This window comes from Daucus carota, chromosome 1, assembly GCF_001625215.2.
Source record: "Daucus carota subsp. sativus chromosome 1, DH1 v3.0, whole genome shotgun sequence".
Lineage (NCBI taxonomy): Eukaryota > Viridiplantae > Streptophyta > Magnoliopsida > Apiales > Apiaceae > Daucus > Daucus carota.
The window spans coordinates 19478306-19506173 of NC_030381.2; the positions used below are offsets into that span (position 1 = coordinate 19478306).

The 27868-nt window shown below is 34.9% G+C and overlaps 4 protein-coding genes across 8 annotated transcripts; 1 reads left to right on the plus strand and 3 right to left on the minus strand.

Annotated features, from left to right (window-relative positions):
• Positions 1-4478: 4478 nt before the first annotated feature.
• LOC108202887 (probable polygalacturonase) lies at positions 4479-9427 on the plus strand. The gene is made up of 5 exons (XM_017371490.2): positions 4479-5185; positions 5680-5800; positions 7488-7662; positions 8197-8267; positions 8384-9427. Exons 1-5 carry the CDS (start codon positions 4739-4741, stop codon positions 8998-9000), a joined length of 1431 nt encoding a protein of 476 aa, XP_017226979.1. The 5' UTR covers positions 4479-4738; the 3' UTR covers positions 9001-9427.
• A 527-nt stretch (positions 9428-9954) lies between these two features.
• Positions 9955-10928, minus strand: LOC108202895 (photosystem I reaction center subunit N, chloroplastic). Of its 2 annotated transcripts, none has more exons than XM_017371501.2 (3): positions 10479-10928; positions 10238-10363; positions 9955-10150 (listed from the first exon to the last, which is right to left on the minus strand). In XM_017371501.2, exons 1-3 carry the CDS (start codon positions 10758-10760, stop codon positions 10061-10063), a joined length of 498 nt encoding a protein of 165 aa, XP_017226990.1. In that variant the 5' UTR covers positions 10761-10928; the 3' UTR covers positions 9955-10060. The 2 variants fall into 2 exon arrangements, with proteins under 2 accessions (XP_017226990.1, XP_063948650.1); XM_064092580.1 differs by having other exon boundaries at positions 9955-10146; positions 10479-10918.
• A 371-nt stretch (positions 10929-11299) lies between these two features.
• Positions 11300-17746, minus strand: LOC108218732 (uncharacterized). 2 transcript variants are annotated; one of them, XM_017391819.2, is made up of 6 exons: positions 17590-17746; positions 14321-14647; positions 13186-13837; positions 12914-13113; positions 12588-12832; positions 11300-12495 (listed from the first exon to the last, which is right to left on the minus strand). In XM_017391819.2, the coding sequence occupies exons 2-6, from the start codon at positions 14593-14595 to the stop codon at positions 11711-11713; spliced, it is 2157 nt and encodes a 718-aa protein (XP_017247308.2). In that variant the 5' UTR covers positions 14596-14647; positions 17590-17746; the 3' UTR covers positions 11300-11710. The 2 variants fall into 2 exon arrangements, with proteins under 2 accessions (XP_017247308.2, XP_063948640.1); XM_064092570.1 differs by having other exon boundaries at positions 12588-12828; positions 12910-13113.
• Positions 17747-19514: 1768 nt separating this feature from the next.
• LOC108200610 (GDP-mannose transporter GONST1) lies at positions 19515-27828 on the minus strand. 3 transcript variants are annotated; one of them, XM_017368837.2, is made up of 9 exons: positions 26754-27828; positions 26054-26286; positions 25819-25958; positions 24683-24812; positions 23744-23842; positions 21711-21865; positions 20988-21104; positions 19940-20037; positions 19515-19855 (listed from the first exon to the last, which is right to left on the minus strand). In XM_017368837.2, the coding sequence occupies exons 2-9, from the start codon at positions 26270-26272 to the stop codon at positions 19797-19799; spliced, it is 1017 nt and encodes a 338-aa protein (XP_017224326.1). In that variant the 5' UTR covers positions 26273-26286; positions 26754-27828; the 3' UTR covers positions 19515-19796. The 3 variants fall into 3 exon arrangements, with proteins under 3 accessions (XP_017224326.1, XP_017224320.1, XP_063948662.1); XM_017368831.2 differs by having other exon boundaries at positions 26054-26313; XM_064092592.1 differs by lacking the exon at positions 26754-27828 and having other exon boundaries at positions 25819-25900; positions 26054-26193.
• Positions 27829-27868: the final 40 nt, after the last annotated feature.

Below are 27868 nucleotides of genomic sequence, written 5' to 3' on the forward strand. Positions count from 1 at the left end.
CGCACCGCACCGCGCGGTTTGTAAGAAATTCAACCCGCGACCGCACCACAAAAATTTAAAACCACGTTTTGTGGTGCGGTTTGGTGCGGTGTGGGCGGTCCGGTGAACACCCCTGAGGCTGAGTAAACGATGGGTTCGAGCAAACGATGGGTTGGGTCGAAAATTGAACCGAACCAAAATAACCGAAAACTGATATTTCATACTTTTGGAAGCTGAACCGTATTTGTCTTTCAAACCAAACTGAACTGAACCAAAAATACTTCGGTTTTTTCGGTTCGGTTATAGAAAAATCGAACTTTATATATAAAAAAAACTTCGGCATAAATAAAAGTAATGTTCATTGCAGAAAATACTCTTTTAACAGAAGCAGTTGTCACAGATAAAAGTAATGTTAATTTAATCAAGCGATACATCAATGGATATGTGCAAGACTTCTTAGTTGTTGTCAATTTTTTTTACTAAGAGTTCTCAAATCTCTAATGCTATAAAATTCTTGATCTCTCTTGACATCATAGAATGATTAGAAGTTCTGTCCATGAAAAATCCTCCGACGAAAGATTGGCAAGATGCACTAGTTTATCAATATCGAAGGCAGAATATGTATCTCTAGGATCAAGACAAGGTACTGAAAGAAGCAGCAAGTTTGTACTTGTTTCTGAAAACCGGTTATCTAACTCTTGTGAAATTAAATCAACAACCTAAATTACAAATGATAAACAGTTATATTGATAAAGTGGTAATGTATTGAGAAAAACGCAATAAAAATGGACTTGGTAAATTACCTCACAAAAAATTTCAACCCGATAATGATAATAGTTGATAACATTTTGTCCATCTCGTCTCATTTGGGTACGAGATTTTATGATATCATCCATGTCAATGATGGTGATATCATTTGCCACACAAAAAGAATTGACCTCAAAAGATATCCCATCTTTTTTCTCGAAACTCTCTTAGTTGCTCCTTTACATTTTAAGCAAGTTCATAACTTGTACACTAATTTGATCTTTTTTGTTGAAGCAAATTTGACAATTTATTTGTGTACCCCAATATTTGCTTCAAGTGAAGGATAAACACGAAGTCATAACTTTCCATTTTAATCAACAAAGTTTTAGACCTCATGAATCACTATTATTTTCATCATCAAGCACATTTTTATTTAATATTTAATCTATAAAATCACTTGTGAGCCGGCTCAACTAAATATGAGACCCTAAGTAAGATTTTTTAAGCATTTGGGCAGAACTTAGATTATCTCTTCTTAAATTTTGATTTCATATTATGGCCGAGATAAATACACCGACCCTGGTGCTACGAAGATGCTCGATATATTTAAAAAAAGTTAGATAATTTTTGAAAAAAAAATCATATGCTAATTTGATGGAAAAAAATTAATTATCAAAAAAATCTTTATTATGAATCTCAGTCCACGTGAAATTACAAAGAAAAAGACTTTTAACTATAGAATATATTTAAATCTCATCTACTAACTAGCATAAACAACTCTCCGCAAACCCTATTTCTCTCCTCCGCCTCTTTCTTTTCTTGCTTGGCAGCCGGGAGCTTCCACCGGATCTCAACAGGTGGAAAGTCCTAAAATCTTTTATTTTTTTTGTTTGTTCTTAGTTTTTTTAATAAAATTCGTTTTAAAGATTTTTTCTTAAGTTTTGGTATTAATTTGTTTTTTGATCTAAAGATTCAAAACCTTTTCCGATTTGACCTTCTTTCTTTTAGATTTCAATTCCACGGAGTTACGGATTTCTCGTTCTTCCCGGTGATTTTGTTCTCGACAGTGGTCGGAGTTATCTTGTTTTTGTGGGCTTGTTCCCCAGATCTAAGAATTGTTTTGGTTTATCTAGTATTTCATTTACGTATTTGCAAATTTAAGATTGCTAGGTTGTGGTTTTGGTTTTTGTTGTCTCACCGTTTGCGTGAGTTTTGTTATTTTTCTCACCATTTGTGTGAGTATGGCTCAAACTGGTATGGCGGAAGCAGAAGTGACGAAGCATGTGTATATATCATCTTCAACAAATCACGTGATTTTATCTCCAAAAAAAATGGATTGATCGGTGATTGTTTCTGTATTTTGTTTGTTCGACGCGATTGTTTATGTAGATGCCGTATGGCTTTTTATTATTAAATATATTCAATACTTACGTAGTATACATGACTATACATTTCTTTTTAACTCAGAAATTTGTACGATCCTGGGTTTTTCTTTCCTGTATTTTTGAGATGAGTTTTGCCGATCCTGATTTGGTTGCTTAATTACTGTATAGCTATAATTCGAGTCGGGCAGCTCGCGAGTCGCTTGACTCGAACTCATTTAACTAGGCTCGGCTCGACCCGAACGAGTCGGCTCGACTCGACTCGACTCGTGAAATTAAACGAGCCGAATTCATTTAGAGATTTAAGCTCAATTAAATGTAAAATTGCACTTCTGGTGCTTCTTGATGTAGCTTCCTTTTTTCATCTTTTTCTGGAGTTTTTCAGGTTTCTGTCTTCCTTATTCTTTAGTTCATTTTTCCTTTTTCATTCTCCTTTCTTATTGACTGTGTGCCTCTTTGTTTTGCGTATTCAGGCTCTAAAGTTTTATTATCCAAATGTCTTGAGACATCTATGCATGACTTTCGGTCAGACGGTGGACTTAGGGAATGAATTTTCTTAGTCTTTCTTCATCTTCGGGCCTTGTTTTGCTTTCTGGGTGTTTTTCTTTTCGACGGTGAGGAGATTTTTATCTAAATTTCCAGGCACATCCATGCATATCCTTTGGTTAGATAAAAAAACTTTACTGGAAGAAAGAAGCCATTCCTTTCGGATATTGTACTTTGGTACAACTCATTCACGTGAAAGTGTCTTATGACAAAAAAAAGTGTCAAATTACACGAGCTGCCTCGCTCGACTCGTTAAAACCGGCTTGTTTAGCTAAACGAGTCGGCTCGACTCGACTCGTGAAATTAAACGAGTTGAGTTCGGGTAGAGATTTAGGTTCGATTAGTTAAACAAGTCAGCTCGATTCGAATAAACTTTGTTCAGGCTTGGCTCGAAATTCGACCGGCTCGACTTGACTCGAATTACAGCCTATTAATTAGTTAGGTATTATTATTTATATAAGTGTGTAATTTAAATTATGTGTTCGGGTAAGTTTATATTTTAATGATTTATATTTACCAAAAAATAAATTTGATAAATTAATTATGAGTAAGAAAATTAGTTCTAGACTTTTAGTTAAAAAAATAGTATAAATAAATAAATTGTTCGAAAAATATATACTACTAATTTTTAATTAAAATTAAATTCTGATTTTTTTTAATTTCAAATAAAATAATAATTTATTATGATATATATTTTCCAGTTTAAAACAGACATAAGGGTCATAATCGCGTCGAGAATGTGTTGATTGATAGTATAAATAATCTTTAATGTTGCATAGGAAAATTCTTAATTTAGCTGATGCCTGATGGAGACACGTTAGCGGTTGGTTGAAATTGTCTTTGATATCTAAGTGCTTGTTTGGTTGCCTCTCCAATACCCAGGAATTTCAACTTCCTAGGAAGTAATTATAGATGAAGTTGTTTGGTTGACAAAAGTAAGGGAAGAGCAACTTCCATGGAAGTATGAATACCCATGATTTATAGGAAGTTATTAACCCACCCCACCTTTGGTCATTGGAAATTCCCATGATTTTAAATTCCACTGTAACAACCAAACAATTTTTTTCACTTCCTATATATTTTAATTACCATGAAATTACTACTTCCCATATGAAGTTAATTCCCGGATGCAACCAAACAAGCACTAAGTCATAACTTTCTGGTAAGGGCAATTCTAGAGACCCCAAATATTTTTCCCAAAATTTTTTACCAAATGACGTGGCAAACACTTGGAATATTATAATAATTGGGTGATTGATGAATCTGTAGGGGATCTCATTATTATGGGAGTGAAAACAACTCGACACGTCATTTGGGAAAATTTTTTGGGAAATTTTTTTGGGGTCTCTAGCATTTTCCTTCTGGTAATTCCATTTCGCTCCACAACTTGCTGGATATATTTAATTTTTACCGATTATACATAAATTAAATTGGTACGGTATTTATGTGTTAAATTGGACTAAATGAATTAAAATAATTTACGCATTATATAAATATAAATTTGTAAGTGAGTTCACGGGATTATTGGAAAGAATAAATTATTTGTGACTTGAATAATAGTAGTATCTTTTTCACAATATAAATGAAGTTGAAGTTGGGAATTACTTGAAAAAAATAAATGTGGCTCACAAAATTATAGAGCAAATAATCTGATCCGTACAGTCTAATTTCATCCATCCAAATTCCAACCACAGTTGCAAAGATCCAGCTTTTGTCTTTTCACAATCCTCAGGAATAAAGTAATAAATAAACAAATAAATAAATAAAACCACCACCATTTTTTGAAAATAAATACTTATATTATACACGAATCATATACAGTATATACACGCTCTGTCGCTCTGCTTTCGTTCTGTTCATTTCTATCACCCAAACTCCAAACCCTCTCTCTCCCCCTCTCTCCTCTCTCTCTCTTCACGAGCTTCTTCATGCATGTGTAACACACACATATATGATATATTCACTCACACACGTATATATATGTATAACAAAACACTGATTCTATAGCAACACATACAAACCCTCTCCAATTCATCATGTAAATACAAATTACACACACAAATATACACAGCAACAACAACAACATGATGGACAATGAAATCCCATACACAAAAAGATTCATGGGAATTATAAACACGAGGCCATCATGGGCTTTTCTGCTGCTCCTTTTCACAGTTGTTGCGATCCTCACCCTTCAAATTAAGAACGAAAAATCTGTGCTACCCACATGGGCTGTCCCCGGTCGGGTCGGGTTTCCGGAATCGGGTCGGGCCCCCAGCTGTGTTGGGTTCTTTAAGAACGTGCCGGAGAGGAAGGTGGTCAAGTCAATAGTGGATTTTGGAGGTGTGGGGGATGGGAGGAGTTCCAATACGGCAGCGTTTTGGAGGGCCATCAAGTTTATGGAGAGGTGGCAAGAAAAGGGTGGGGCCCAGCTGAACGTTCCTAGGGGGAGATGGGTCACTGGGAGTTTTAATCTTACCAGCAATTTCACCCTTTTTCTTCAAGAGGGTGCTGTAATTTTGGGGTCCCAGGTTGGTAAATTTTTCATCTTTTTACTGTCTTTTTTTTTCAACTTTTCTTGTTTGCAGTTATGTAGATGCATATATATCTAGTTTTCTTGTAATGGGTTGGAGGTTTTAATGGCTTTGTTGTGCCCTCTTATAAAAAGTTGAGCTTTTGGACTTTTCATAGGCATATTCTAGTGAATAAATGTGTTGAAGTTTTAATTAGCTTTAGTTTGTGACATTGGAAGAATCTACAGATGATATGCTGGCAATTGATGTGTATTGTTATTTTAAGTTTAATGTCAAAAATGATATTTTTGAATTTTTGTGTTTGTCCATGTTCATTATATTTCATTTCTGACCTATTCAATTCTTTGTCTTTGCTATCTGGCTCTAATATTTGTATTCTAGTAACCTATCTCAGTCCCGTGTCTAAAACCGTGTTTGCAACTGATTTTTGTGTTGTACTTCATAAATTTTGTCATGTGATCATGTGACAATATTCATATGCCCAATTGCAGAATCCAGAGGAGTGGCCTATTATTGAACCATTACCTTCATATGGAAGAGGGAGAGAGAGATTAGGAGGGAGACATATTAGCCTCATTCACGGAGATGGTCTCAGTAATGTTGTCATTACGGGTATGTAAAGTTGTATTATTGTCATTACTATTGTTATTGCGTTTGGGAGGTGGAAGGGCTTTGATTCTTGAAATGGAGGTGATGTGTAGTGGCTGTCGGTTTATACAGTCGTAGGAATAAATAACCATGTATCCCATCTGGGATGTAACATGTTAAAAATGATTGTGCCCATGGACTTATTGAGGGATATAATAATATTATAGAAGCTGTTATGAAGTTACATTCTGAATAGTTTTCCGTTGGTATAAGATAAAGAACAAAGAATCATATTGGTAGTGGGTATTTACTGATTGTGGTCGTCAACTAATTGATAGTTAATCTTGAATAATCTAATGTAGACCGATGATAGTGGGAAGGAAGATCTTGATGTGGGGAATCATGGCTTCTAATGTTGGGCATACTAATTGTTTATGTATAAGTAGAAGGGTATAATGACCTTTTGTTATAATAAATTGATGATGAAGCTCAGCTTTTCCACTGCACCTAACCTTTTGCTTCTCATTGTTATTTAACCTTTGCATAGTATATAATAAAATCAACAAATATTTTATTTTTTTTCACCTTGTGGTCCACCTGTAGGCTACAAAGTCAAACACTTGGCTAAAATTGCGTGATAAACTTCCACTTTACGAAAAGGAAAAAGGGTTCTATGCAATAAGATCATAACTGGACCCCTGGATTGGGTCAAATAAATTTATCAAGTAAATCTGGGACAAAGTACTCTTTGTGTGTTATATTGGTCTTACAAGATTAGAAGCACTAGGGATGCTTTTTCATGTTTATATGCTTTTGTCATTGAATCTTTCCTTTTGTACCGATTGATAGTGTGATGTCTTCTCAAATTTTGTATTGTTATGTCCGGAATTTACGAGTGTGACATGAAATATTTAATTACAAAATTGCTACGGATGGTACAAAAATAAATATTAAGCTATTTATTTTTGTTATGTTTATTTTTGATAATGTTGCTGCACTTGGATAAACAAAAAAGAATGATTCAAAGGTGTGCGCATGTCTCGGAGCATAATTCGAAATGGCAGTAGAGATCAGGTAGTTGGCTGGAAATGTGTGAACGTGGAAACTGAATGGAGAGCAAATAAGAGTAAAGCACTGGTACGACTCTAGTCACAGTAGTATATATAAACACTTCTAGCTGAAGTGAGAGGGAGGACCTAGTGCTCTAGCTTATAAAAAACTACATCCTACACTCACACAATCTACCTACTGGAGTTACTCATACCCACCTATCTACGCAGTAGCTTTAAAACACCAACTGAGAAAATGAGCAACGTAGTACGTACTTTGTTTTAGTCATCTGCAATTTGTATTTGTGCTCGCTTGTACTACAAAATCATAGTAAAATCTTTTATTGGCTGGGTAACCATTCCCACCCGCGGTTTTTACCTTTTTACGGGGTTTTCCGCGTCACCATTTTCTTGTGTTCTTTTACTCTATTTGCATATCTTTATTGATTAAATTGCTTAGTAATCAACCCGAAAATTCTGGTTAAAACATGTATACCCATTTAATCGTGATGGAGATCAAAGTGATCTTTTCCTGTTCAATGTCTTCACCTGTATTGAAATTGATCATTTTCTTTGCATTGTTAATACTGTTGTGGTAAGCGGTCCACTTAAGGGTGAGATTTTGCAATGTTCATCTTGTTAAGTAGTCTGCTTATTTGCAGGGCATAATGGTACTATTGATGGTCAGGGACAAATGTGGTGGGAGTTGTGGTGGAATAGGACGTTGGAGCATACCAGAGGACACCTTGTTGAATTAATGAACTCACAAAATATACTCATTTATAATCTCACCTTTCTCAATTCACCCTTTTGGACCATCCATCCTGTTTATTGCAGGTCCGATTTATTATCTTGCACTTGCATTTTTGTTATGATATAATTCATGGTATTTGTGAAGATAATCATTGCTACTTTCAATATTTAAAGTTCCTTTCCATAGTGTTATAATTATAAATCATTTGCTAGTTTCAGAGTGGAGCCTAATGCTTCCTTTTTTATTAGTATAGTACTAGATTTACCCTTTCAAATAGAAAGGATTATAATTGAATATGGGCAACCATGTTGGTAGTTGAAGATAACATTCGCACTAGGGGTATATTTTGAGTTAGGCGCATTAAACGAGTAGTTAGACTGTAATAAATTTGGAAGGTAAAGAACAAAGCTTTAGGCCCCATTTGTTTAGGGAAACTACACCATGTTAACAATAGTTGTCACTTCTAATTGCAATCACATGGCTTTTTTTCTTATTCGAAAGTGATTAGATAACTGATAAAATTTCCACCTCAGAACTGCAATTTTTATGATTTTTCTTGGAAGTGCATGCTCTGAGTTTTTATATGGGAATTAAAATTTTGTCTTTCTCTTTTTCAGTAATGTAGTGATTAAAGATATGACAATATTGGCTCCCCTAAAGGCTCCCAATACAGACGGTATAGACCCAGGTACACTGTCTAGACAAAATAATATTGCACAGTCTTTCGCCAATTCAACATTTCTGATATCATAAAATTAGCTTGATCATAGCTAGATGAATTTAAAGCAAACTTTCTATTTACAGATTCAAGCATGAATGTATGCATTGAAGACTGTTATATTGAGAGCGGAGATGATCTTGTGGCTGTGAAGAGCGGTTGGGACCAATATGGTATTGCCATGGCTCGCCCAAGTTCAAATATAATCATTCGCAGAGTGTCTGGCACAACTCCTACTTGTTCTGGAGTTGGAATTGGTAGCGAAATGTCGGGTGGTATATCGAATGTGTTAGTGGAGGATTTGCATGTTAGGGATTCAGCAGCTGGGATTAGAATAAAAACAGATAAAGGGAGAGGTGGATATATTGCAAATATCACCATAAGCAACATTACAATGGAGAGAGTTAAGGTGCCAATAAGATTTAGTAGAGGTGCTGATGACCATCCTGATGAGAAGTGGGATCTGAATGCTCTCCCAAAGGTGAAGGATATCTCGATAAGCAATGTGGTCAGCTTCAATTCATCAAAAGCACCGTTACTGGAAGGAATTGTGAATGCACCATTTGAAGGAATACGCATGGAAAATGTTAGCATACTAGGCCTGCAACCATCTGCAAGTTGGACTTGTGAATTTGTTTCTGGCTCAAGTGATGGGGTTCATCCGCCACCATGTGCTGAATTACAAAACAATCTTTCATCGTAATGTTCATTAGTATGAGTGTATTAGGGACATGGACATGATTTAGTGGTGGCTTACACAGATGGCCTGATCGGTTCAGAGCACATAGGCCTCTTACTTGTGTTCACTGGTTCCCGTCTATCTGACAAACACAAGTGAAACACGCAAACACCGAGGCATACAGCTTACGTCTGCAATATCCGACACTTGATGTGCACATCGCTGCTGAATGCTGAGACACATGGTTTATGACCGTTCGCATATAGACCCTTCTGGGAATCCAGTGATAGAGCTTGTACTCGGAATTTGTTCGCTATCTTTCTTTATTCTTTAAAATGTTTGTTGGAAGGCCAATTTTATGTTGATCTGTTAATTCAAGGATGTACAAGTAGTTTGTTTTGAACCGGCCTATGATTTTTGGTTAGACATTATATACAATGAGCTTACAAGATCTTTAGTTTTGTCTATTGATATCATTCTTGCATTGCCTTGTCCTTTCATATGCAAGATCTCAATGCGTAAGCCTTTGTTAATAATTGTATATATTTTGAAATGTTGTTCAATCATATGACTGTAAAATCTGATTGCATGGATCTTAATAAGAAGCTCTTGAAACCCTGATAGGTTCTTACTGTCATTTTCTTCGTTTCTCTATTTCTGAGTAATTGGCTAGCATATTTCATATTTTGAATTATGAATATATAGCTGACCGAGTCATTCTAAAATTGGTGAAAGTATGATTCGGAAATCACGGTGTGCTGATATGCTATGTCAAATGTCAATCTTATAAAAATTGGTGTAATATTCTTCTTACATGTTTAAATGATTTTTCATCTCATTAAAAATTAAGTGATATATATTTTATTCGAAATTGTATAAGTTTGTTTTATTTAAAATTGTATAAGTTTGTTTTATTCAGATATTTTAAATATTATTCATCAAACAATATTATTCATTCAGAATTAAGATGATTCATGATTGAATTGCCAAATGACCTCTAAAGATCAAAGAACGAATATATTATTACTTGTCAATTGAAACTTAGATACATGATGGAGATGGAGACTAGAGGGAAATGCAAGCTTCACCATTTCCAGAAGACATTGGAACCACACTTGTATTTATCCTTTCCTTTGCACTCCAGCTCCAGGTCGTCGGTAATGAAAGGCACTTTCTGCAATATTGGCCATGATCCAGTTAGTAATTATGTAATTTTTCACAACTCTGTTGTAAATGGTTTTGGTGAATGTAATGCACTAACCTTTTGCCTGGCAAGATCTTGGCAGCCAGTGAAGTTGTAAGGGAAGTTGCATGACCCAAATTGCACGGTGAATGCCCTGTAGAAGTTTGCTCCACTTGTTGCCAATCTCTTCTTGTCATTCAATTCCTATAATTTTTACAACATGAATAGAGTTTGTTAATAACAGCTAGAGAAACCAGTTGCGCCAACAAGCAATCCAGGAATCTGATCACAATTAGATAAATGACAAGAGAAGACAAACCTTGTTAGTTTTCGATCTCTCAAGTGCATCCTCAATAGGGCCAGCATTAGCAGAAGTAGCCGTGGCGAAAAGAGCAGCTCCAAGGCAAAGAAGTGCTGCCCTCCTTCCTTGGCTACCGGACTCGCTTGATTCAGAAGCTTTGACATTCTGAGCCCTGATAACTGGCACTTTAGCAGCCAAGGCAGGCACTGAAACAAGCTTAGAGTTGAGGCTAAGCTCCGATGATCCGCTGCCTGATATAGCATAGCTGCATGCAAGCACACTAGAGTTCATGGCTGCCATCTGCAATATTTTGATGAGAATGAAAAAGGGCAACAAATTTTGGATTGCAATAATTTGGTTGTGGTGGTTTTAATTTGGTTTATGGATAGGGCATGACAAGTGTGATGATATGTTGTGGAGGAGGATAGATAAGGTGAGATTTCCACACTCCTATTGGCAACTTCAGCTCTCATACTGGTCCACTCTGCTTGGCCAAGCTATATATAATGTGTGGTGAACTTGTTTTCTTCAGGTCCTACCAAGCTTGTAATCAGTATATGTGGTTCATAAAATTTGTTTTGCTGTATTATCTGGGCCTGTCTGTAAATAAAATTGACATATTCCACCAAAATGGTTCAAGTAACATATTTATCCAAATTGGCTTCACTTGCAAAACATCAAAAGAGAATCAAACTTAAATCATTCTTGGGGCATTTTCAAAAAAGCAATGGACTCTGACCGAAACAAAATTAAGAGAGCTCTACAAAATAGACAAACTTAATGGAAAAAATACATTAAAACACCAACATAATACTAATTGTTACACAACATCATCACAGTTGCCCAGAATGAATCTCAATAAGATCAGGATAGTTTACTTATATCATAAATGCAAAATATTAAAAAATGATCTTAATAAGGGTCTATCTTTACATTGTTTTCCTGGATTTAGAGATCAAAAAGAACATCCCTAAGTACAGATACTTGGCATTGAGACTTTAATCTTACACAAAAGTGAGAGCAAAAGTCTGCAGACAAAAGTAAAAACCATACCCAGATGATAGAAGCTACAGGGAAGAGTAGAATCACTACACCTGCCCCGTTGTCTGCTGGTAGAAACTAACCCCTACTTTATGCATGCAGGATTATAACGTATACTGGAACCCGAACGAACGACATATTATTTTAGTAAACCGATATGAAACAGAGTTGGATATACTTGAGGATCAACTATCCGCTGTTTTCACAAGTCATCCTAAACGCGACAACCTCTTTCTCTTCCGATGCTTTTTAGGTGTGGGTGCATTCTTCGTATTAGATGGCAATGTAAGTGCGGTATGTGGCTTGCCAGTAAATGTTCTCCCTTTCTTAGCAACCCATTTCAACGGTAGATTATTTACTACACTGCCAATATCATTCGCATTGTTAAGTTCAACAAGTTTTTGTATTTGATCAAGCATCTGTTGTGTCCAGGCCACTGACAGATCCAGAGAGATCGAACCATCCATTGGCTTTTTATAGAGATTTGCTAGGATTTCCCTAAATGACTGAAATGACATAGAGTTCTTGTAGCTTTGATATTTTTCACAAACCATATTCACCTTGATAATGTGCTTGCAAAGATTGCCTTGTAACGACCACTCACAGTCGCAGAATGCAAATTCAGACCCTGGATTCCAGACTAGATGTTTTGTGCTGCCCTCTTTTTGGCTCAAAACATTTGCAAACCTGTGATCCTTATCATCGAAGGTAACAGCAGTATCAGCAATTTGCATCGCACGATACCAAGAGGTAGAAGCTACATATTCTTCCTTCACATTTTGAAAAGAATCACTTTCATCTGCATATCGGTCAAGCCAGTAACTCGAGTGCAATTCCGTCGTCAACTTGTGGACCAACCAATCAACCCGCTGGAAAGCGCCAAGATGGGTATCATCATACAATCTGACTTTTAATTTCACATGATATGCTTCTATAGCACCTGATGCCTCCTGGCTTGCAAGTGGGAGGCTTTTCATCATACTTAGCCACATTTCTACAAGAGCAAATCAAGGAAAAAAACTAATGAATCAAACACTTGGTATAGTGCAATTTTTTTTTATTTTTTTTTTAAGAGAGAGAACTAACCAATTTTAGGAACCCAGGTGGCAGTGAAATATTTCATAAAAGCAGTTTGATCAACAAAATCTTGGGTGAATTTATTTAGAGCAACGAAAGAATCCACTCGATTCCAAATGCTGTATGCTATCTGTCCCAGGCGTTTAAAAATTTCTCGCTGAATTTCTATATTACTACACTTTTTAACAATATTCCTCAACCATGATCTACGAACACGCCAGAGGGAAAATAACACAGGACATGAAAAAGACTCCCTGAAAGTAATTATCCTGATAAGAAAATTATATTATATATTGATACTGAAACAGGAACTGCTAAAAGTTATAACAACATGCCTTATTGGATCGATCTCTGCTGCTGCATCATCAATCAAGAACCCACTGACCTTCCATCCAGGCTCAACAGCAATAACACGATCTACTAGAGCTTTCATCCATTTAGACACATCTGGCTTCGCAATGCTACGAGTGATGATCCATGCAACAGGGAGTGCATGTTGTCGTGAATCAAATACAAGAAGTGTGCACAGGGGATACTGCCATTCAAACAGATCATTAGTATAAACAGTTCAGACAAATTTATAAACCAACAGGAATAGTTTGAGTACCTTAAGTTTCTTAATACCAAATGTTGAATCAGCTGCTATTAGACTGCGATGCCCAAAACGTATCATTTGTTGAAGTTGCCATTCAGTTTGAATCCCCAAGATGAAAGGATCACTCTCTGAAGCATCTTGGTAAACGAATACGGATTTCTTGTTACGCTCAACCCATAATCGAACGCTAGCTTTATCATCAAGATCCAACTCATGTGTGGAGCGTTTAATGATCATCCCAAGTTTATGAACATACTGTGAAGCAAGGCTATCAACATTCGCATTGGAACCACAGTACCTCTGAATCCCCTCAATGTGCTTCTCCAAAACATTCGCCTCAGGAATGCCAAGATAAATCATTGACATAGTTTGCTGTTGAATCTGACTGCATATATATGGGATCTTTTTAGCCCCAGGTCCAATTGCATCTCTGTCAAGTGGCCCATGACAGACGAATCCAGATTTATTTACATGGCGCCTGTCATTGTATAATATTACTGCAAAATCTGGTTGTGCATACAGACGCTTCACTACAAAATGACATGTACAACCCCGCATGGATTGCGGCCTAGGCGCACGGTTCCGAGTGTTAAGTCGATATTTTCGACTGGGTAATATATCCCCACCTTCACCATAGTTCTCTGGACCAAAGGAACACCAATACCTTCAAAGAGGATGATTAAAAGAAAATATTAACATGAGAAATAGACTTATAGTTACCCTTGAGAAAATGTGGTCCACACTCCACATATATAGAAAGGAAGAGAGCCAAACAAACACATGTTTGACAGTTTAACATATTCAAGATTACCCAGAAAAATAATACCTATTAATTAACATGAAGCATATTGATTACCCCTATTCTGGAGCATGCTAACCTAGCTACTGCAGAAAATACATAATGAGATTCGGAGAAGAGAACTGAAGTGCACAAACCCTCTCTTCAAAAGTGCACAACTTAAATATTAGGTAAATAGGTCATATATCCCATTTTTATTCTACACAAAAGATACAAATGTATTAGTAGTCGCATGAATCATGAGTAGTGTCTTATCATACTATCATTAACTGGAATGAGACAGTTCCTGAAAGACTATTAGTCTTAGTAAACGGAACTCTTTTGCGAAACACAGAAAGTAAAACGTACATTCTATATTCCAGGTATTCGTCATTCTTGTACTTCTTATCTTGCAAGCTTCCTTCAGAACGTTTTCTTCCCCTCTCAATATGAAACTGCGTTGGGCACTCTACGTTGGAACACTCTCCAAGTATAAATGCATCAACGCGTTTATAGGGAATAACTGCTACATCATCATACCGGTCAGCAGTTCCAAATTTAGTCCAATTTAGGTCTATTGACGAGAAAACTTCATCTTCTGGATCTTGCACAGGGATACTGAAAATGGAATTAGTTATATCCATCTGCAATTCTTATAGTTCATTCAGTTTGTCTACCATCCACCATCAGCAGCACCTGAACATAAAATGCTTAATTGATCAGATCATAGTAACCATGGATCCATCCATATGCAAAACAAAAAATAAGTTAAGTACTTGACAAAGGAATGTTTGTTGTTAGATAAGTAGCACTGAATCCAATGGTGAGCAAGAGCAAATATCATATGTATGTCGTGGAGAGTGTTGCTATATGTAATGCAAGCTTATCATGGCACAAAGTCAGGCCTCGGCCCGCGCAACTTAAAGACAAATTGCCCTACTTGTCATGAAACGTTAACAATTTGTTCATATATATATCTACTAGATTTAATACATTAAGCTAAAACAGGTGTATATCCCTCAGTCAATCTATCTATCCTATATAGGAAGCATGAACATTCCCATTTGTTTGTGAAAAAAAATTTTGATCACGCCCCTATGTCACACATTAATTCATAGTTTGAATCAGAAGTAATAGATGATAAGTTCAAATACTAAACCTCAAGCATGTCTAAGGAAAAAACAATAAATAATGAAAATTTAATCAATAAGGTTATATATAATAATGAATGCCTAAACATATTACTGTAGTCATCGGTTGACCAGTTCTCAAACGCCAACTTGTTGACTACTTGAAAACCAAGATGTCCTGAAAATTTGTTGTTGCATTTTATGGATACTGAGATGATAATAGAGTATATAAGTGGGTAGGAACCACATTGGTGCTTCAATATTCCCTTTCATTTTATTGAAGATTTAATCAACCACCAGAGAAGCAAGGAATTCGGTCCATGAGGAGCTCAAAATCCATGCTCAACAAGTTCCTTAATTTTGTTTAAAATCAATTGATTAATCTTAAAGCTAAATCAAAAAACAACAAGTACAAGTTCAATAATATCAAAAATAAAACAAACAGATGAATAAGGAAAAAAAGACTATAAAGTAGAATATGTTACATGTGATAAAAAAAAAAAGTTAAGAAATTAATGAAATACATATCCGGTAAAATCAGGGAACTTCATAAGATTGGTAATACAAAGTGATTAAATAATGTATAGACATATAGCTATAGATGATGTATATATATAAATCTAAATACATGTATGAGGCCTCACTAATATAGTCGAGGACTATGAAGTAACACTTAATGAGAGATTCAGATTCTAGGAAGGAAGGTCCGATTAGAGACTACACTGAAAGAATCTGACTAAAAGAAGTTAAATGCCTACATCAGAGACTAGCGCAGACATAGTAGCTCAGAGACTAAAGCAAAAGAAGTCAGTCAGAGAGTATCAAGTCTAAGCTGTCAAAACAACTTGCAAAGATCAATGACAGAGACATGGAGTGTCAAGTGCATTAGTTTCCTCTTACCAAAATAGGAGGTTACAATACGTAGGAAAGACTTAGAGACTTATCTACAGCAACAAAATCTTCACAGATATAATCATAACCTAGGAAGCATGAGTGCGAGTGCGGGTGCGGGTGCGTGGTACGTGGATACGGGAATTCGTCAAATTCCAAAATATGGGGATACAAGTGCGGGGGATACGACAAATATTAGAATATTAAATATACTATATATATATGTAGATAAATAATTCATAAGATGCATTTAAGTAGAACAAAATAGTGGAATAACTATATTAATCATCCTGAAGTCTTGACAATTAAAATCCACAAATAACTATTGCAATTTAAGTGATTCAATAGATTGAAGATGGAGTCGAGGCCTCTGTTCTCTCTCCTGCAGGTACTCAATTAGTCTAATTAGGTTTTGACCCCTCTTTTCTTTCTTTTGACCAACTAATTTTAAGTTTTTTTTATAAAAAAAAGTTGTTGTAAATTACGATTCGTGCCACTCCCGCACCCCTGTGTATCCCCATCGCTGCCTCCACCGATACGCCACGTGGCGCATCCCGTGCAAATCCCGCCGCACCCCCAAGTATCCCCTACGCAGTTCTACACCCAGATGAAGTATCCCTGCTTTCTAGATCATAACTTAGTCAAGACAACTGCAGAAGGTGAAACCTTAAACCAAAAGAAGGTGTTATTTCCTTATATCTTGTAGTTAATACTAATAGTTATGTGTCCAGTTGATCAGTAGCTGTACAAATATCACATGTATTCGAAATGTTACGGTATCTGTCCTGGGAAGAAATAGTTTATACTGTATAAGCATTGAGTGAAAAAGGTATTATATTGAATGTTAAACAGCGAAGGAGCTTTTGCAAATCTAATTTTTCTTAAGAGTGTGAGGAACAATTGTAATCATCAACACGTGATTAATAATACCGTTTGCTCATATATTTTTGTACACAAGTTATCTTATTAAGTACCAGCATAAAAAAAAACCACGTTTTTACTTGCAATCAACCCCTCCCCTTCCCCCTTTGTCGTTAAAATAACAAAGCTAGTGACATAAACATAACAGAACATAATATAAAAAGAAGAATAAAAAAAACAAACTAACAACGAAAAAAGTGCAGGGTATACATAAGTAACAAATTAATATATCAGCGTAAGAGTTATAACTCTTTCAAAAGCTAAAATGCTGAGTTATAGCTCATACGAATCGAGCTTTACAATAAAAATAACTGACTCGAAGAAAATTCCTAGCTTCTAAAAAACATTCAACAGATAACTAACAGTAATTACGAATAAATTCCAACATTCAGAACTGCTATAGCTCGATAAAGCTACCCCATAAGTTAAACCTCTATAAATAAACAATCTCCGGTCCTGAAAATTTAATTTATTCATCAAGGCCTAATAAACACCCACAGACCCTCTACTAATTTGCCGAGAAAAGATGAGAAACAATTTATCGAGATTCTACGATAATCAGGCCTCAATCACAAGCTAATCAAATAAAGATGATAGCTTTACTAACCTAAACGCATATATACACAGAGAAAACACACATAGTTGTATATGCAGTTAATTAAATTGAAATTAGAGGGTGAGAAAAGAAGAGAGTACAGTGTGAATGTGCGAGAGGCTTTAAACGACACCGTGCTGGCTGTATTATCGCCGTCGCCGCCGTGGTTGTATGTATTGTGTGTGTATTTATAAACCCACGCAGAAAAATTGGGGTTTATTGGTTGTGTTGTTGTGACTCTTTGCAAGTTTTCTTTTTAAAAAAAAAAATGTTTTTCAATATTGTGGACTGCGGAGAGAAAATAGTAAGCATTTAGAATAAAATATTTATGATGTGTTTAGCATTTTTTATTTGACAAAAATAAAAAATATTTTGTTTAATGGGTCCTGCCCAGTGGAGAACAGTTTTAGTATAAGAACCAAAACACTGCTGAACAATACTCCCTCCGTCCCTTTGAATCCTATATACTTTTCTTTTCGGAATGTCCCATTCAATTTTATACATTTCAAAAGGGTTAATTATCAAACTCATCACTAAAGTGAACAAATGGTATCAAACTCATCACTGATCTCCACGGGGTCTCAAGTGGCTCACTAAACTCACTTAGTGGTATCAAACTCATCACTGCCGTTAAAAAAAGTAACGGAAGTTAAACGGAATAACACATTGGCGGTTGACGTGCACATTAATAAAAAAAAGACTAAAGAAAAACAAATGAATGAAAATAAAAAAAAAAAAAAGAAAAAGTAGAAAATAGAAAGAAAGAAAGTAAACCACAAGAGTAAAAACATATGTCAACAGAGCTACATACACGGACACTGCTGCTTCACACGGGAGAAGAGACGGAGCATCAAGAACATTCAGAGCAAATAGCATATAAACCCTAATCCAAATCAAGCCTCATCAACAGTACCAAATCATAAGCAATCTATTTTGCATTTTCGTGTCATATCTCTGTTTATTTATGCTGTAAGCAAACTTTTTTGTGGCTTATATATGTTTTATCTGCATGTTTTAAATTATTGTTAAAGTGTCATGTGTTTGTAGAATGATGATAGTTGATCATGTTAAAACTTTAATTAGTGTTCATTATTTTCAGAATGTCAATCTTTAACGTGAATATCACTCTGTACCATCATAAATTCCAACAATGTGCCACGTCAACCGTCAATGTGTTATTCCGTCTAACTTCCGTTACTTTTTTTAACGGCAGTGATGAGTTTGATACCATTAAGTGAGTTTAGTGAGCCACTTGAGACCCCGTGGAGATCAGTGATGAGTTTGATACCATTTGTCCACTTCAGTGATGAGTTTGATAATTAACCCCATTTCAAAACTTCCCCAAAATAGTAAATTTTTATAATATAAAAATCCCAACCACCCACTAACTTCATCTACTTTTCCCAATCTATCACTTAAATATTAATGGGTCCCACCACTTTACCTACTTTTCATTCTCTTTTTTATTACTTTACATTATTTTATACACTTTTCTTACTCTCCGTGCCCAATACAAATGTATATATATCAAAGGGACGGAGGGAGTACAACATTCAAAAAATGAAAAAAATTCATAAGAGTGTTCTGCACATTCTAAGAAGCGCAGAACTATTGTTCTCAGTGTCTAATAAAAAATATATAACGTATTTATTGAAAATAAGATACATCGAGCAAAAATATTTACTTATATCAAATAAATTTAAGAAGAATAAAAAAAAAGAATAATATTGATATATTAAAATATACTTAAAATTATATATAAATTTCGATGTCAAAAGAAAATTTTAATTATATATGAATTACGATGTCAAAGGAAAATTTTCCTTGGATACAAGTGAGAATATTCAAAATACTTATGACAGATGATGAATTGGTCTTACTAAAATCAAGCCTGACATAATATTTAATAGAAAAATAAAAGAGAGAGCTTTAAAAGTAAAAATAATTGGAATTAAAATTACACCCGACATGTTAACGGAAGGAAAAAAGAGTTATAAAATCCCTTTTTAGAATGAATAAACAGTCGAGGCAACAGCAGTTGGTGTAAATAAATGAATTGTAACTTTACACAAAAAATCAGTTGTGACTTGAGTGGTTAAATGTGTGTTTAGAATACAATCATGTACAAGTATGCTCTTTCTTCTTAGCAACTCTAAAAATAGCAGCAGGATATATATAATCCAGCAAGGAGACATCTACACACTTGTGTCAAAATGCATCTAAAATCATTCTGTCACTGCTGACAAGAAGCCAGGGCATTTATCTTAGTTAAAGCCAGTGTCACTCTATTGTAGTCACCATTAAGTTGTCAAGATTGTGATCTCTCATGCACCTTGGCTCTTGCAAAGAACACTCCAGCAACTAGGCCTGCATGTCGCGATTCAAACTTCATTTAGTTACAAGACTTTAGTCTTGGGTTTTTATAAGCTCTGGCACGTAAAATAAACTAACCAATCAGCATGCTCGCAGAATTTTCCAGACTGGTTGGGACGTTAAAAAGAAGGATGCCAGCCACTGAAAGAGGGATCTTGTTCAGTGATCCTACAAGACTGCACAATGCAAAGGATCATTTTAATTACAAGATTTGTCTATATATATATATTAAGGGTGAGGAATTAAGTCGGAGATTCTCTTTACATTCTGAAATAACATAGAGGCCCCCAAAGACACCATTATAAAACGCCTAATTAGAAACAAGGAAAGAAAGCCCTATCTTTTCAAAGATAGTTGTGGTTGATACGAGACACGTAGATCTTACCGGAACCTTTTTTTTTTTTGGTCATAAGACTTTCAGGTTAGTGAATTGTACCCAATACCGAAAGGATCCAGATTCTATTTTAACTTTTCTAGTTTGATATGATTCTTCTACATTCTTTAAATGTTTTTTAATGATAGACTTAATAGTATACTAATACCACATACTATAAATTATTAAGTTCATATAATGTATTGAACAGAACCAAGAGTCCAAGACAGTAGTACAGAACTGACAATGGTTTAATTTCCCTGGAATAAGTCTTCATTCACTTCAAGTATATTTACATATGCGTCGAAATTGAAAAATCATCCATTGACAGACTGGGTTAGCAGTTGAATCTGTGTCTTTTAATAACCAAATTCTTTAATTGCATAAAGCTGGCAGGGGTCATCCTCTAGCTAAAAGTCAGCAGATAATTGTTATAGCTAATTACATATGACAAGCAACCTGATCAAAAGTCTCCTAATTAATCTATTTAATTTCAAGACAATTATGAGTTTGGTGGACGTCTAGTTACATACTTGCATGAAGTACTATCTTAAACTCCTACACGATTTCTTTTCATCAACAGTGTATGCTAATTATTTGGCTCAGCATGAAATAAGTTGTGTTATGCTCACTCCATATGATAAATTAAAAATTGCAAGTCTAATTAGCTGAGTATGGCCTTAAACAGATATGTTTTAATGTGTCAGCACGAGTGACAGGCATGTCCTATATTAATAAATAAAGCCATCTAACCTGTAGGTAGTAGCGCTTGTTTGATGAAGAAACCACATAGAAGTAAAGCTGATGGCTAATCCCAGTAATCCACTCAAAGTCATCACCAGCCAGAAGGTGGGTTGCCTCAGAAGTGGCCTGACAGTCATCACAAATAAATGTAAGTACTTCTTTTCGAGATAGAATAAGCATAAGATAACCAAATGACTGCAAATGACAGTCACAGACTCACATATATTAGAACAAAAACGAAGGAAAAGAATAATAGATGTCAATGTAAACCTTATTCAATCTTATAAATACAATCAATTATTCCCAAATATACGAAGCCACTAGTAAGGATGTACAAATCATCGCCTAGGTAGAGAATGGAACATTTAATTCAAGAGCTTGCTCACTGAAAGCAAATTTAAAGGTTTGGGTAAAGGTGCAACCATGCAAGGGCATGGGACTCTTAAGTATGCTGTACTAATTTTATAGTTATATATTAGAGATTTCACAGTCCAATTATTCTGTTAGACCATAGAATACATACTAAAATGTTAAATACAAGCAAATTCTGTTAAAGGTATGCAACTACAATTTTAGCTATGTTGGCAAGTGCTTCCTCATATGGAGGTACACCATACATGCAACTCGGAGAGTAAGAAATGATGCATTAATGTTTGAAAAATAGATGGTGCTATGTCATATACTGAGAACTTTTGTAATAGTGAGTCAGTGACATAGGTTGCCAAAACTTACGTCGTAGTGAGGTAGTCCACCTCATTGAACACATATATAAGCAGCAAACCTAAGGGTAAAGAGAGAGTGTTATTTAGCAAAACCATTGAAAACTCATTCAGGTTTCCCGATTTTGTGACTAGCTTTGCGGTATCCATGACTCTCCGCAAGGTTAACTGCACCACAACCATATAAAAAGACACACAAAAATATTCATAAGCTATTAACTGAAGAAAAAAGATTGACATGAAAAAAAACAAAGAACACCTAAGATAGTTTATAGTCTAATAATGATCAATATTTCTCAAAAGGAATGACCAGAAATAGGACAGGGTATTTCAAGGGCCGTTCCATACCATATGAGGGACCAGGGTTAAAACAAAATTTTGGGCCCTCGCGTAAAAAATTCTTATGAAATATTTATGATACTGCGAATTCAGATTGAACTGAATAGGTTAATACATAAATTATACTAATGAAATCAAGGTAAGAAACCTACATAATAGCCTTTCATTTTTTGAATCTTGAGAAGTGGATTAGCCGAAGATGTCATGGGCCTAATTTTGTGAAATTCGAAAAGCAATATAGTACATAATAACACACAGGCTCGTGAGTAGTTGGACAAAACCTATATTAAAGCTTAATGTTACTATAAATGGTTAAATTTTGGGCCCTCTAAAAAGCATGCCCCTGGGCGGTCGCCCTGCTCGCCCTCCCTCTGGACCGGGCCTGTAATAAATTGCTTAGCTTTAAAATGGTTCTGAGCAAAGGCTCCATTGCTGTCTATCTATACTTTCTGAGTCTTTCACAGACATATGTTGAAACACATTAGGGAGTGTTTTCATAATAAAAAACATTGGATACATAAATAAATAAGTTGGATATGTCTGCATAGTATCAAAACTATAGATTAGATATACTCCCTCTGTCCCATTTAATTGTATACGTTTCTTTTTAACTGCTCGACACGCATTTCAATGCTCTTATAAAATATAGTTCCGTAACTTATTTTTGCGATTTTCTTTTTCTGTATAAAAATATAACATCCAAACTTTAATTCAAAAAAGAAAAATTTTAAAAATAGATTGCACAACTACATTTTGCAGGAGCATTAAAGTCCGTGCCGCGTCCCCGTCCCCCAATATATACTACTCAGGGGGGCGGAGGGAGTAACTGTTTAATAAAGCATATTGTCCTATGTTAACCTCCATTTTCATTGCCAAAGACATGTTCTTCATATATCTATCATTTCATACAACAAAAAACACAAAATTTCTTATATGTCAATTTCAGAGTAGGGCTAAGTTTATGAGACCATAATTATGTTATACCACGTGAGGTTTAACTGGAAACTGAAGATATCGTATGACATCCTGCATTTTGACAATTCATATGCTTTTGAAAACAAGTTAAAAGAGCATAATCTTCCGACTCATGATTTAATATATAAGTTAATAAATTTAAATTTAAGATAATTAATCTGGACAGGTAATTATCTAATGTAGAGGATCATGCGTTAAGTTGCCACATCCAATCTACGAGCATTACTATCTATACTAATTATCTGTTACTAAGTGCCTACTGGAGTCCAATATTTTCGTGTATGAGATAACATTAGGTTGCATAATAGGATGCTTGCTTATTAATTAATTAGTATAGGACTGTAGGTAATCACAAGTTCAACCCCTAGACATAGCCTTTGTTAAAAATATGGGTAAGGCAGGGTACACATGACCTTCCTCAAATAGTGCTGATACGGGAGTCGTGTTGGTGTGCCCTGGGTACGACATTTGGAAAAAGGCTGAATTACTTTTCGTGAAGTTAAGATCTCGGAAACAATTTCCACAATATCTTTCTAATAAGCATGAGGGAAAGACTGCAAGTAGACCTGATACACTACTAGGAAAGAGATTATCAGGTACTTTGTCAAACGGTCCTTTCAAGCATGATTAGCAGTGATGACAACCAAGCCAAAGGCCTAATTTAAACATTGCTAGGATGAAAGAGAAAAAATAAAACCAAACACTATGGTAAGACATCAAAGAAACACCTACAGAATAAGATGCTGTCAGGAAACAGTTAATAATCTGCCATGTATAGCCAACAGCATGAAAAGATAGATCAGTAAAACCGCCAGAGATTGCTGAAATGATCTGCAAAATACAAAGAACAAGTTTAAGCTTAACCTGCCCTGTGAAACAAGACACATATAACTGTTAATTAACAAGGCCATCCTATATTTTGATCTGAAATACCTATTGCTATAAAGTAAAATGAATTTGGCTGGACAATTATTAACGCATCAGAAATTTTTATTAAAAATAACTTGCAACCAATCCATATTTCTAGACCTATAAGTGTCATCAACACTTCTACTTAATGAATAGATGTTCACCGAGTAATTGCTTGTAAAGCTCCAAGCTTAACATTTAACAGCCTGATGCCCATCAGCATAATCCAAAATTTTCACCAAAGAAACAAAAATAGAGTGCATAAACACCCCCCCACAATACAACAAACACTCTAAAAAAAATTTATAACTCCTTTAGAAAGAACTCGGTTCATAGGAAACAGTAGAATAACAGTGGCAAGCCCAATTTTATAGAAGTACATTTAAAAATTGGCAAAAAATAAACATCTCCTTTCATCACACATTAATCATTTTTAGATAAAGAAAGTTTGTACTCAGTAGTCCATACACAAGGCTCCTTATAGCAGCATATCAGAAAATCAGATAAATACAGTCTTAGCTCTATTTTTAGATGTGGCTTTTTCAATGACTTGAGAATGTGACTGATCATCCACAAGATAAGTTGACCTATTTACGAAGCACGGCCTTCTTCAAAAGGAAATGGCATGAAATTAAAATAATGTTGACTCTGAGTAGTAAGTCTGGAGAGAGCTATGTATAATTGTACCTTATCATCAGAGCAATCTTAACATAAGCAGCTTAAATGTTAATTCATGAGATGATAAATGGCTAGTTAACGTACCATTAAAAATAGTGCAATCCAAACTCTGTTGTCGTGGTGCTTACTGAAAAGATACATCTCACCAACTGCTGTTATAACATTGGTAACATTCTTCAGAACTGTGACCATGGCGACGTTAATGTACCTTAGACTGCACATAATATGTAGATCCAACTTCAAAGACAATCCTAAGAGACTAAAATAGTAAGACCGAAAAATAAGTTCATAAGCATACTAGTAGATTACTAGTTAAACACAAGTCTCCATGAAATCTTTAAGTGTCAAACGCTTCTTGAAGATAATTAACAGAGCATATGGTTCCATAAAAATCATCTGCTAAAGGACATCACAATTCTTTAAGTGTCAAACGCTTCTTGAAGATAATTAACAGAGCATATGGTTCCATTAAAATCATCTGTTAAAGTAAATCACAAATTTTATATTGAAGTGCTGTTCAAACTATATTACCTACAAAATTAGGGGAAACCATGAAGTGAAGCTCTTAGCTTGTTTTAAATAAAAAACTATATTTTCAGAACACATTACATGTTTTAATGCTGTCAAATATGATAAATAACAACCTTCAGCATAAGAAGTTGACCAGGCTTTCCATGAAGACGCATCTACAGACCTTGCACTTTTGCAGTTTTAATTTCTTGTCAAAAACTCTTAATATAGTAGTCAGGAAGGGGCCAGTGATTTGTAGGGTTTCAGCAACAACATTTAAGAATACCTCAAATGTGGTACAACAAAATTCAGGTCTTAAGACTTGGATGTAAGACAACAGAAGGAATAGAATAATATTAGGCAGGGTAAATGTCAATTGATATGATGGGTAGATAGGCATTGTAGCAACCAACTCCACAGATGTTAATGACTGGAGTATTACATAGGATTTATATTGTGTATAAACATCTTTCATATATTTTTACAAACACTTCCCCTCATACATGGCGCGTTTAACCACAGTTTGAAGGTTTTGTATGTGTGAATAATTATAGTCCATAAACCTGAACCCTCAATCCACTCTACAATTTAGTATGTGTGATGCGCAAGACTAATCTAAACAAGTGCTGCAACCATTAAAATTTTACAAAGGAAAAACTGAGATAATAAGACAACCATTGGTGAGTGGGAGTATAGAAAGAAATTCATACCTAAACATGCTTGTGATCAGCATTCCAACAAAAATTACATTTACAGGCAACCACGCCTTGATTAATTTCCATGTCAATGCTTCTGTTGATATCACACCAAGAGTACTCAGCATAGAAACAATAAATACCGAAATAAAGTTCTGCAGACAAGTAAGACATTCTTTTAAGCAGACGAAGCACTAAGACATAGAGATTTCTAAAATTGATATGAGCACGTCAGAAACATAGAAGTCACCTGGTAGATCATCAAAGATATCCCGGCATTGAAATCATAGCTGGAGAGGACATATTTGTTAACCAGTATCATACTACATGATGAAAGGCAATACGATAGACCAGACAGTAGTGCCTGATTGTTTATTTGAACTGGTCTATTACTTGATATTAATCTTTCTCTTTCGATATCAAACTTTCCTCTTTCCACATCCAAATGTTTATTACCATTCGTCTTCATTGCAAAATGCGGGCCTAACAAGTTAAATAACAGCATCCAACCTTAAACGCAGAAGAGCAATTTGCAATTATAACAGCTCATAGTGTACTGTGTAACCAGTGTTGTTGATAGCACGCATAATCAAAAGTAGCATAGAGTAGTTTGTGTCCTAAGAACGTACTCGTAAAGCATAGTTTCATAATATTTTTCTGAATTTTTTTTTCCTGTTTACACTTTTATTCAAAAAAATAATTTAAAAAAACGTTATGAAACTGTATTTAAATCTGGAAGGTAAATCTGTTGGGACGGAGGAAGTAATACAAATATGCAAGTTTAGCTAAGACACTCACTAAAGTACATACAACAATTTTTAAACTCTGCATGCTACATATTAATCCAACATATCGACAAGTCGAGAGTTCAAATCTTGTCAGAATAATTTGTATTTGGACATAAACGAAAATATGATCATGTTGTGATCGAGTGGGAGAAGAGGAGGTACCTGAAGTGGAAGCAGTGAGGTGTTGAGAGTGTGAGATCAACAGAAATGTAGGTGGCCGGAAAGTGAATAAGTACGGTGGTCCAGCGGTGGATTGAAATGAAATATAATAATAATAAATAATAAATAAATAAATGGTTAGACAAGTTGAATCGCACTGTTTACGTAACTGTCATTGCCTATTATTTTATTCTTGTTCCACCCAATCTTAGACGTATTATTGATTACTAGGTTATTACTTAAATTTTAATATACGTAGGAGGAGGCCTTAGTTTGTTTGTTTGTTTGTTTATTTGCATCGCAAAAAGTAAACAGTAAAGTAAAGGTAATTTAAAAAGTGAAGAAAAATGGTGAAATAGTGATACACCTTAACTATTTTTGATAAGGTTTGAAATATAAAAAATTGAATCGTACACCAAAACGAAAGTTATATATCAAATTAGCCACTTATTCCGTCAAAATATCTCATTTTACCCACTCATCTCATCGCGGACTCGTTTAAGCCACTGTAAATCAAATATATATCATTTTACCCACTCATCTAATCGCGGACTCGTTTAAGCCACTATAAATCAAATATATATCATTTTACCCACATCACTATTCATATCTTTTTACTTCATCATTTATCAAAAATCAACCATTTATTTTTTTTATTACAAAACCACTTCCAGTACCTTCATAATTGTCTCTAGTATTTATCAAAATAATTTGGAAATTAATAAAGCAACATAGTTAGGGTGATCACATAAATATCTATGTATAACTTATTTTTTTAAAAAAATAATAGTTATATTGCTTTATTAATTTCCAAATTATTTTGATAAATACTAGAGATAATCATGAAGGCACTCGAAGTGGTTTTGTAGTAAAAAGATAAACGGATAATTTTTTATAAATGATTAAGTAAAAATGTATGAATAGTGATGTGGATAAAATAATATATATATTTTGTTTATAGTGACTTAAACGAGTCCTCAATGAGATGGGTGGGTAAAATGAGATATTTTGACCTAATGGGTGGCTGGTTTGATATAAAACCAAAAGAAAAGTGTAAAGAGATAATTGGTACAGATACTATATACTATAATTTTCAAGATATTTATGTTGTCATGTCT

What these genes read in the sequence shown, in the direction of transcription:
- LOC108202895 (XM_064092580.1), bottom strand. Translation starts at nt 10,760, where the DNA reads ATGGCAGCCATGAACTCTAGTGTGCTTGCATGCAGCTATGCTATATCA. An exon ending in AGAGATCGAAAACTAACAAG is followed by an intron (nt 10,364 to 10,478) that starts GTTTGTCTTCTC and finishes TAAAAATTATAG; the next exon opens with GAATTGAATGACAAGAAGAG. An exon ending in AAGATCTTGCCAGGCAAAAG is followed by an intron (nt 10,147 to 10,237) that starts GTTAGTGCATTA and finishes TATTGCAGAAAG; the next exon opens with TGCCTTTCATTACCGACGAC.
- LOC108218732 (XM_017391819.2), bottom strand. Translation starts at nt 14,595, where the DNA reads ATGGATATAACTAATTCCATTTTCAGTATCCCTGTGCAAGATCCAGAA. An exon ending in TTGGTATTAAGAAACTTAAG is followed by an intron (nt 13,114 to 13,185) that starts GTACTCAAACTA and finishes TTTGAATGGCAG; the next exon opens with TATCCCCTGTGCACACTTCT. An exon ending in GCAGAGATCGATCCAATAAG is followed by an intron (nt 12,833 to 12,913) that starts GCATGTTGTTAT and finishes AATTACTTTCAG; the next exon opens with GGAGTCTTTTTCATGTCCTG.
- LOC108202887 (XM_017371490.2), top strand. Translation starts at nt 4,739, where the DNA reads ATGATGGACAATGAAATCCCATACACAAAAAGATTCATGGGAATTATA. An exon ending in CTGTAATTTTGGGGTCCCAG is followed by an intron (nt 5,186 to 5,679) that starts GTTGGTAAATTT and finishes GCCCAATTGCAG; the next exon opens with AATCCAGAGGAGTGGCCTAT. An exon ending in ATCCATCCTGTTTATTGCAG is followed by an intron (nt 7,663 to 8,196) that starts GTCCGATTTATT and finishes TCTCTTTTTCAG; the next exon opens with TAATGTAGTGATTAAAGATA.
- LOC108200610 (XM_017368831.2), bottom strand. Translation starts at nt 26,308, where the DNA reads ATGCTGTTATTTAACTTGTTAGGCCCGCATTTTGCAATGAAGACGAAT. An exon ending in TATCTTTGATGATCTACCAG is followed by an intron (nt 25,959 to 26,053) that starts GTGACTTCTATG and finishes ACTTGTCTGCAG; the next exon opens with AACTTTATTTCGGTATTTAT. An exon ending in ACAAGCGCTACTACCTACAG is followed by an intron (nt 20,038 to 20,987) that starts GTTAGATGGCTT and finishes TGCATTGTGCAG; the next exon opens with TCTTGTAGGATCACTGAACA.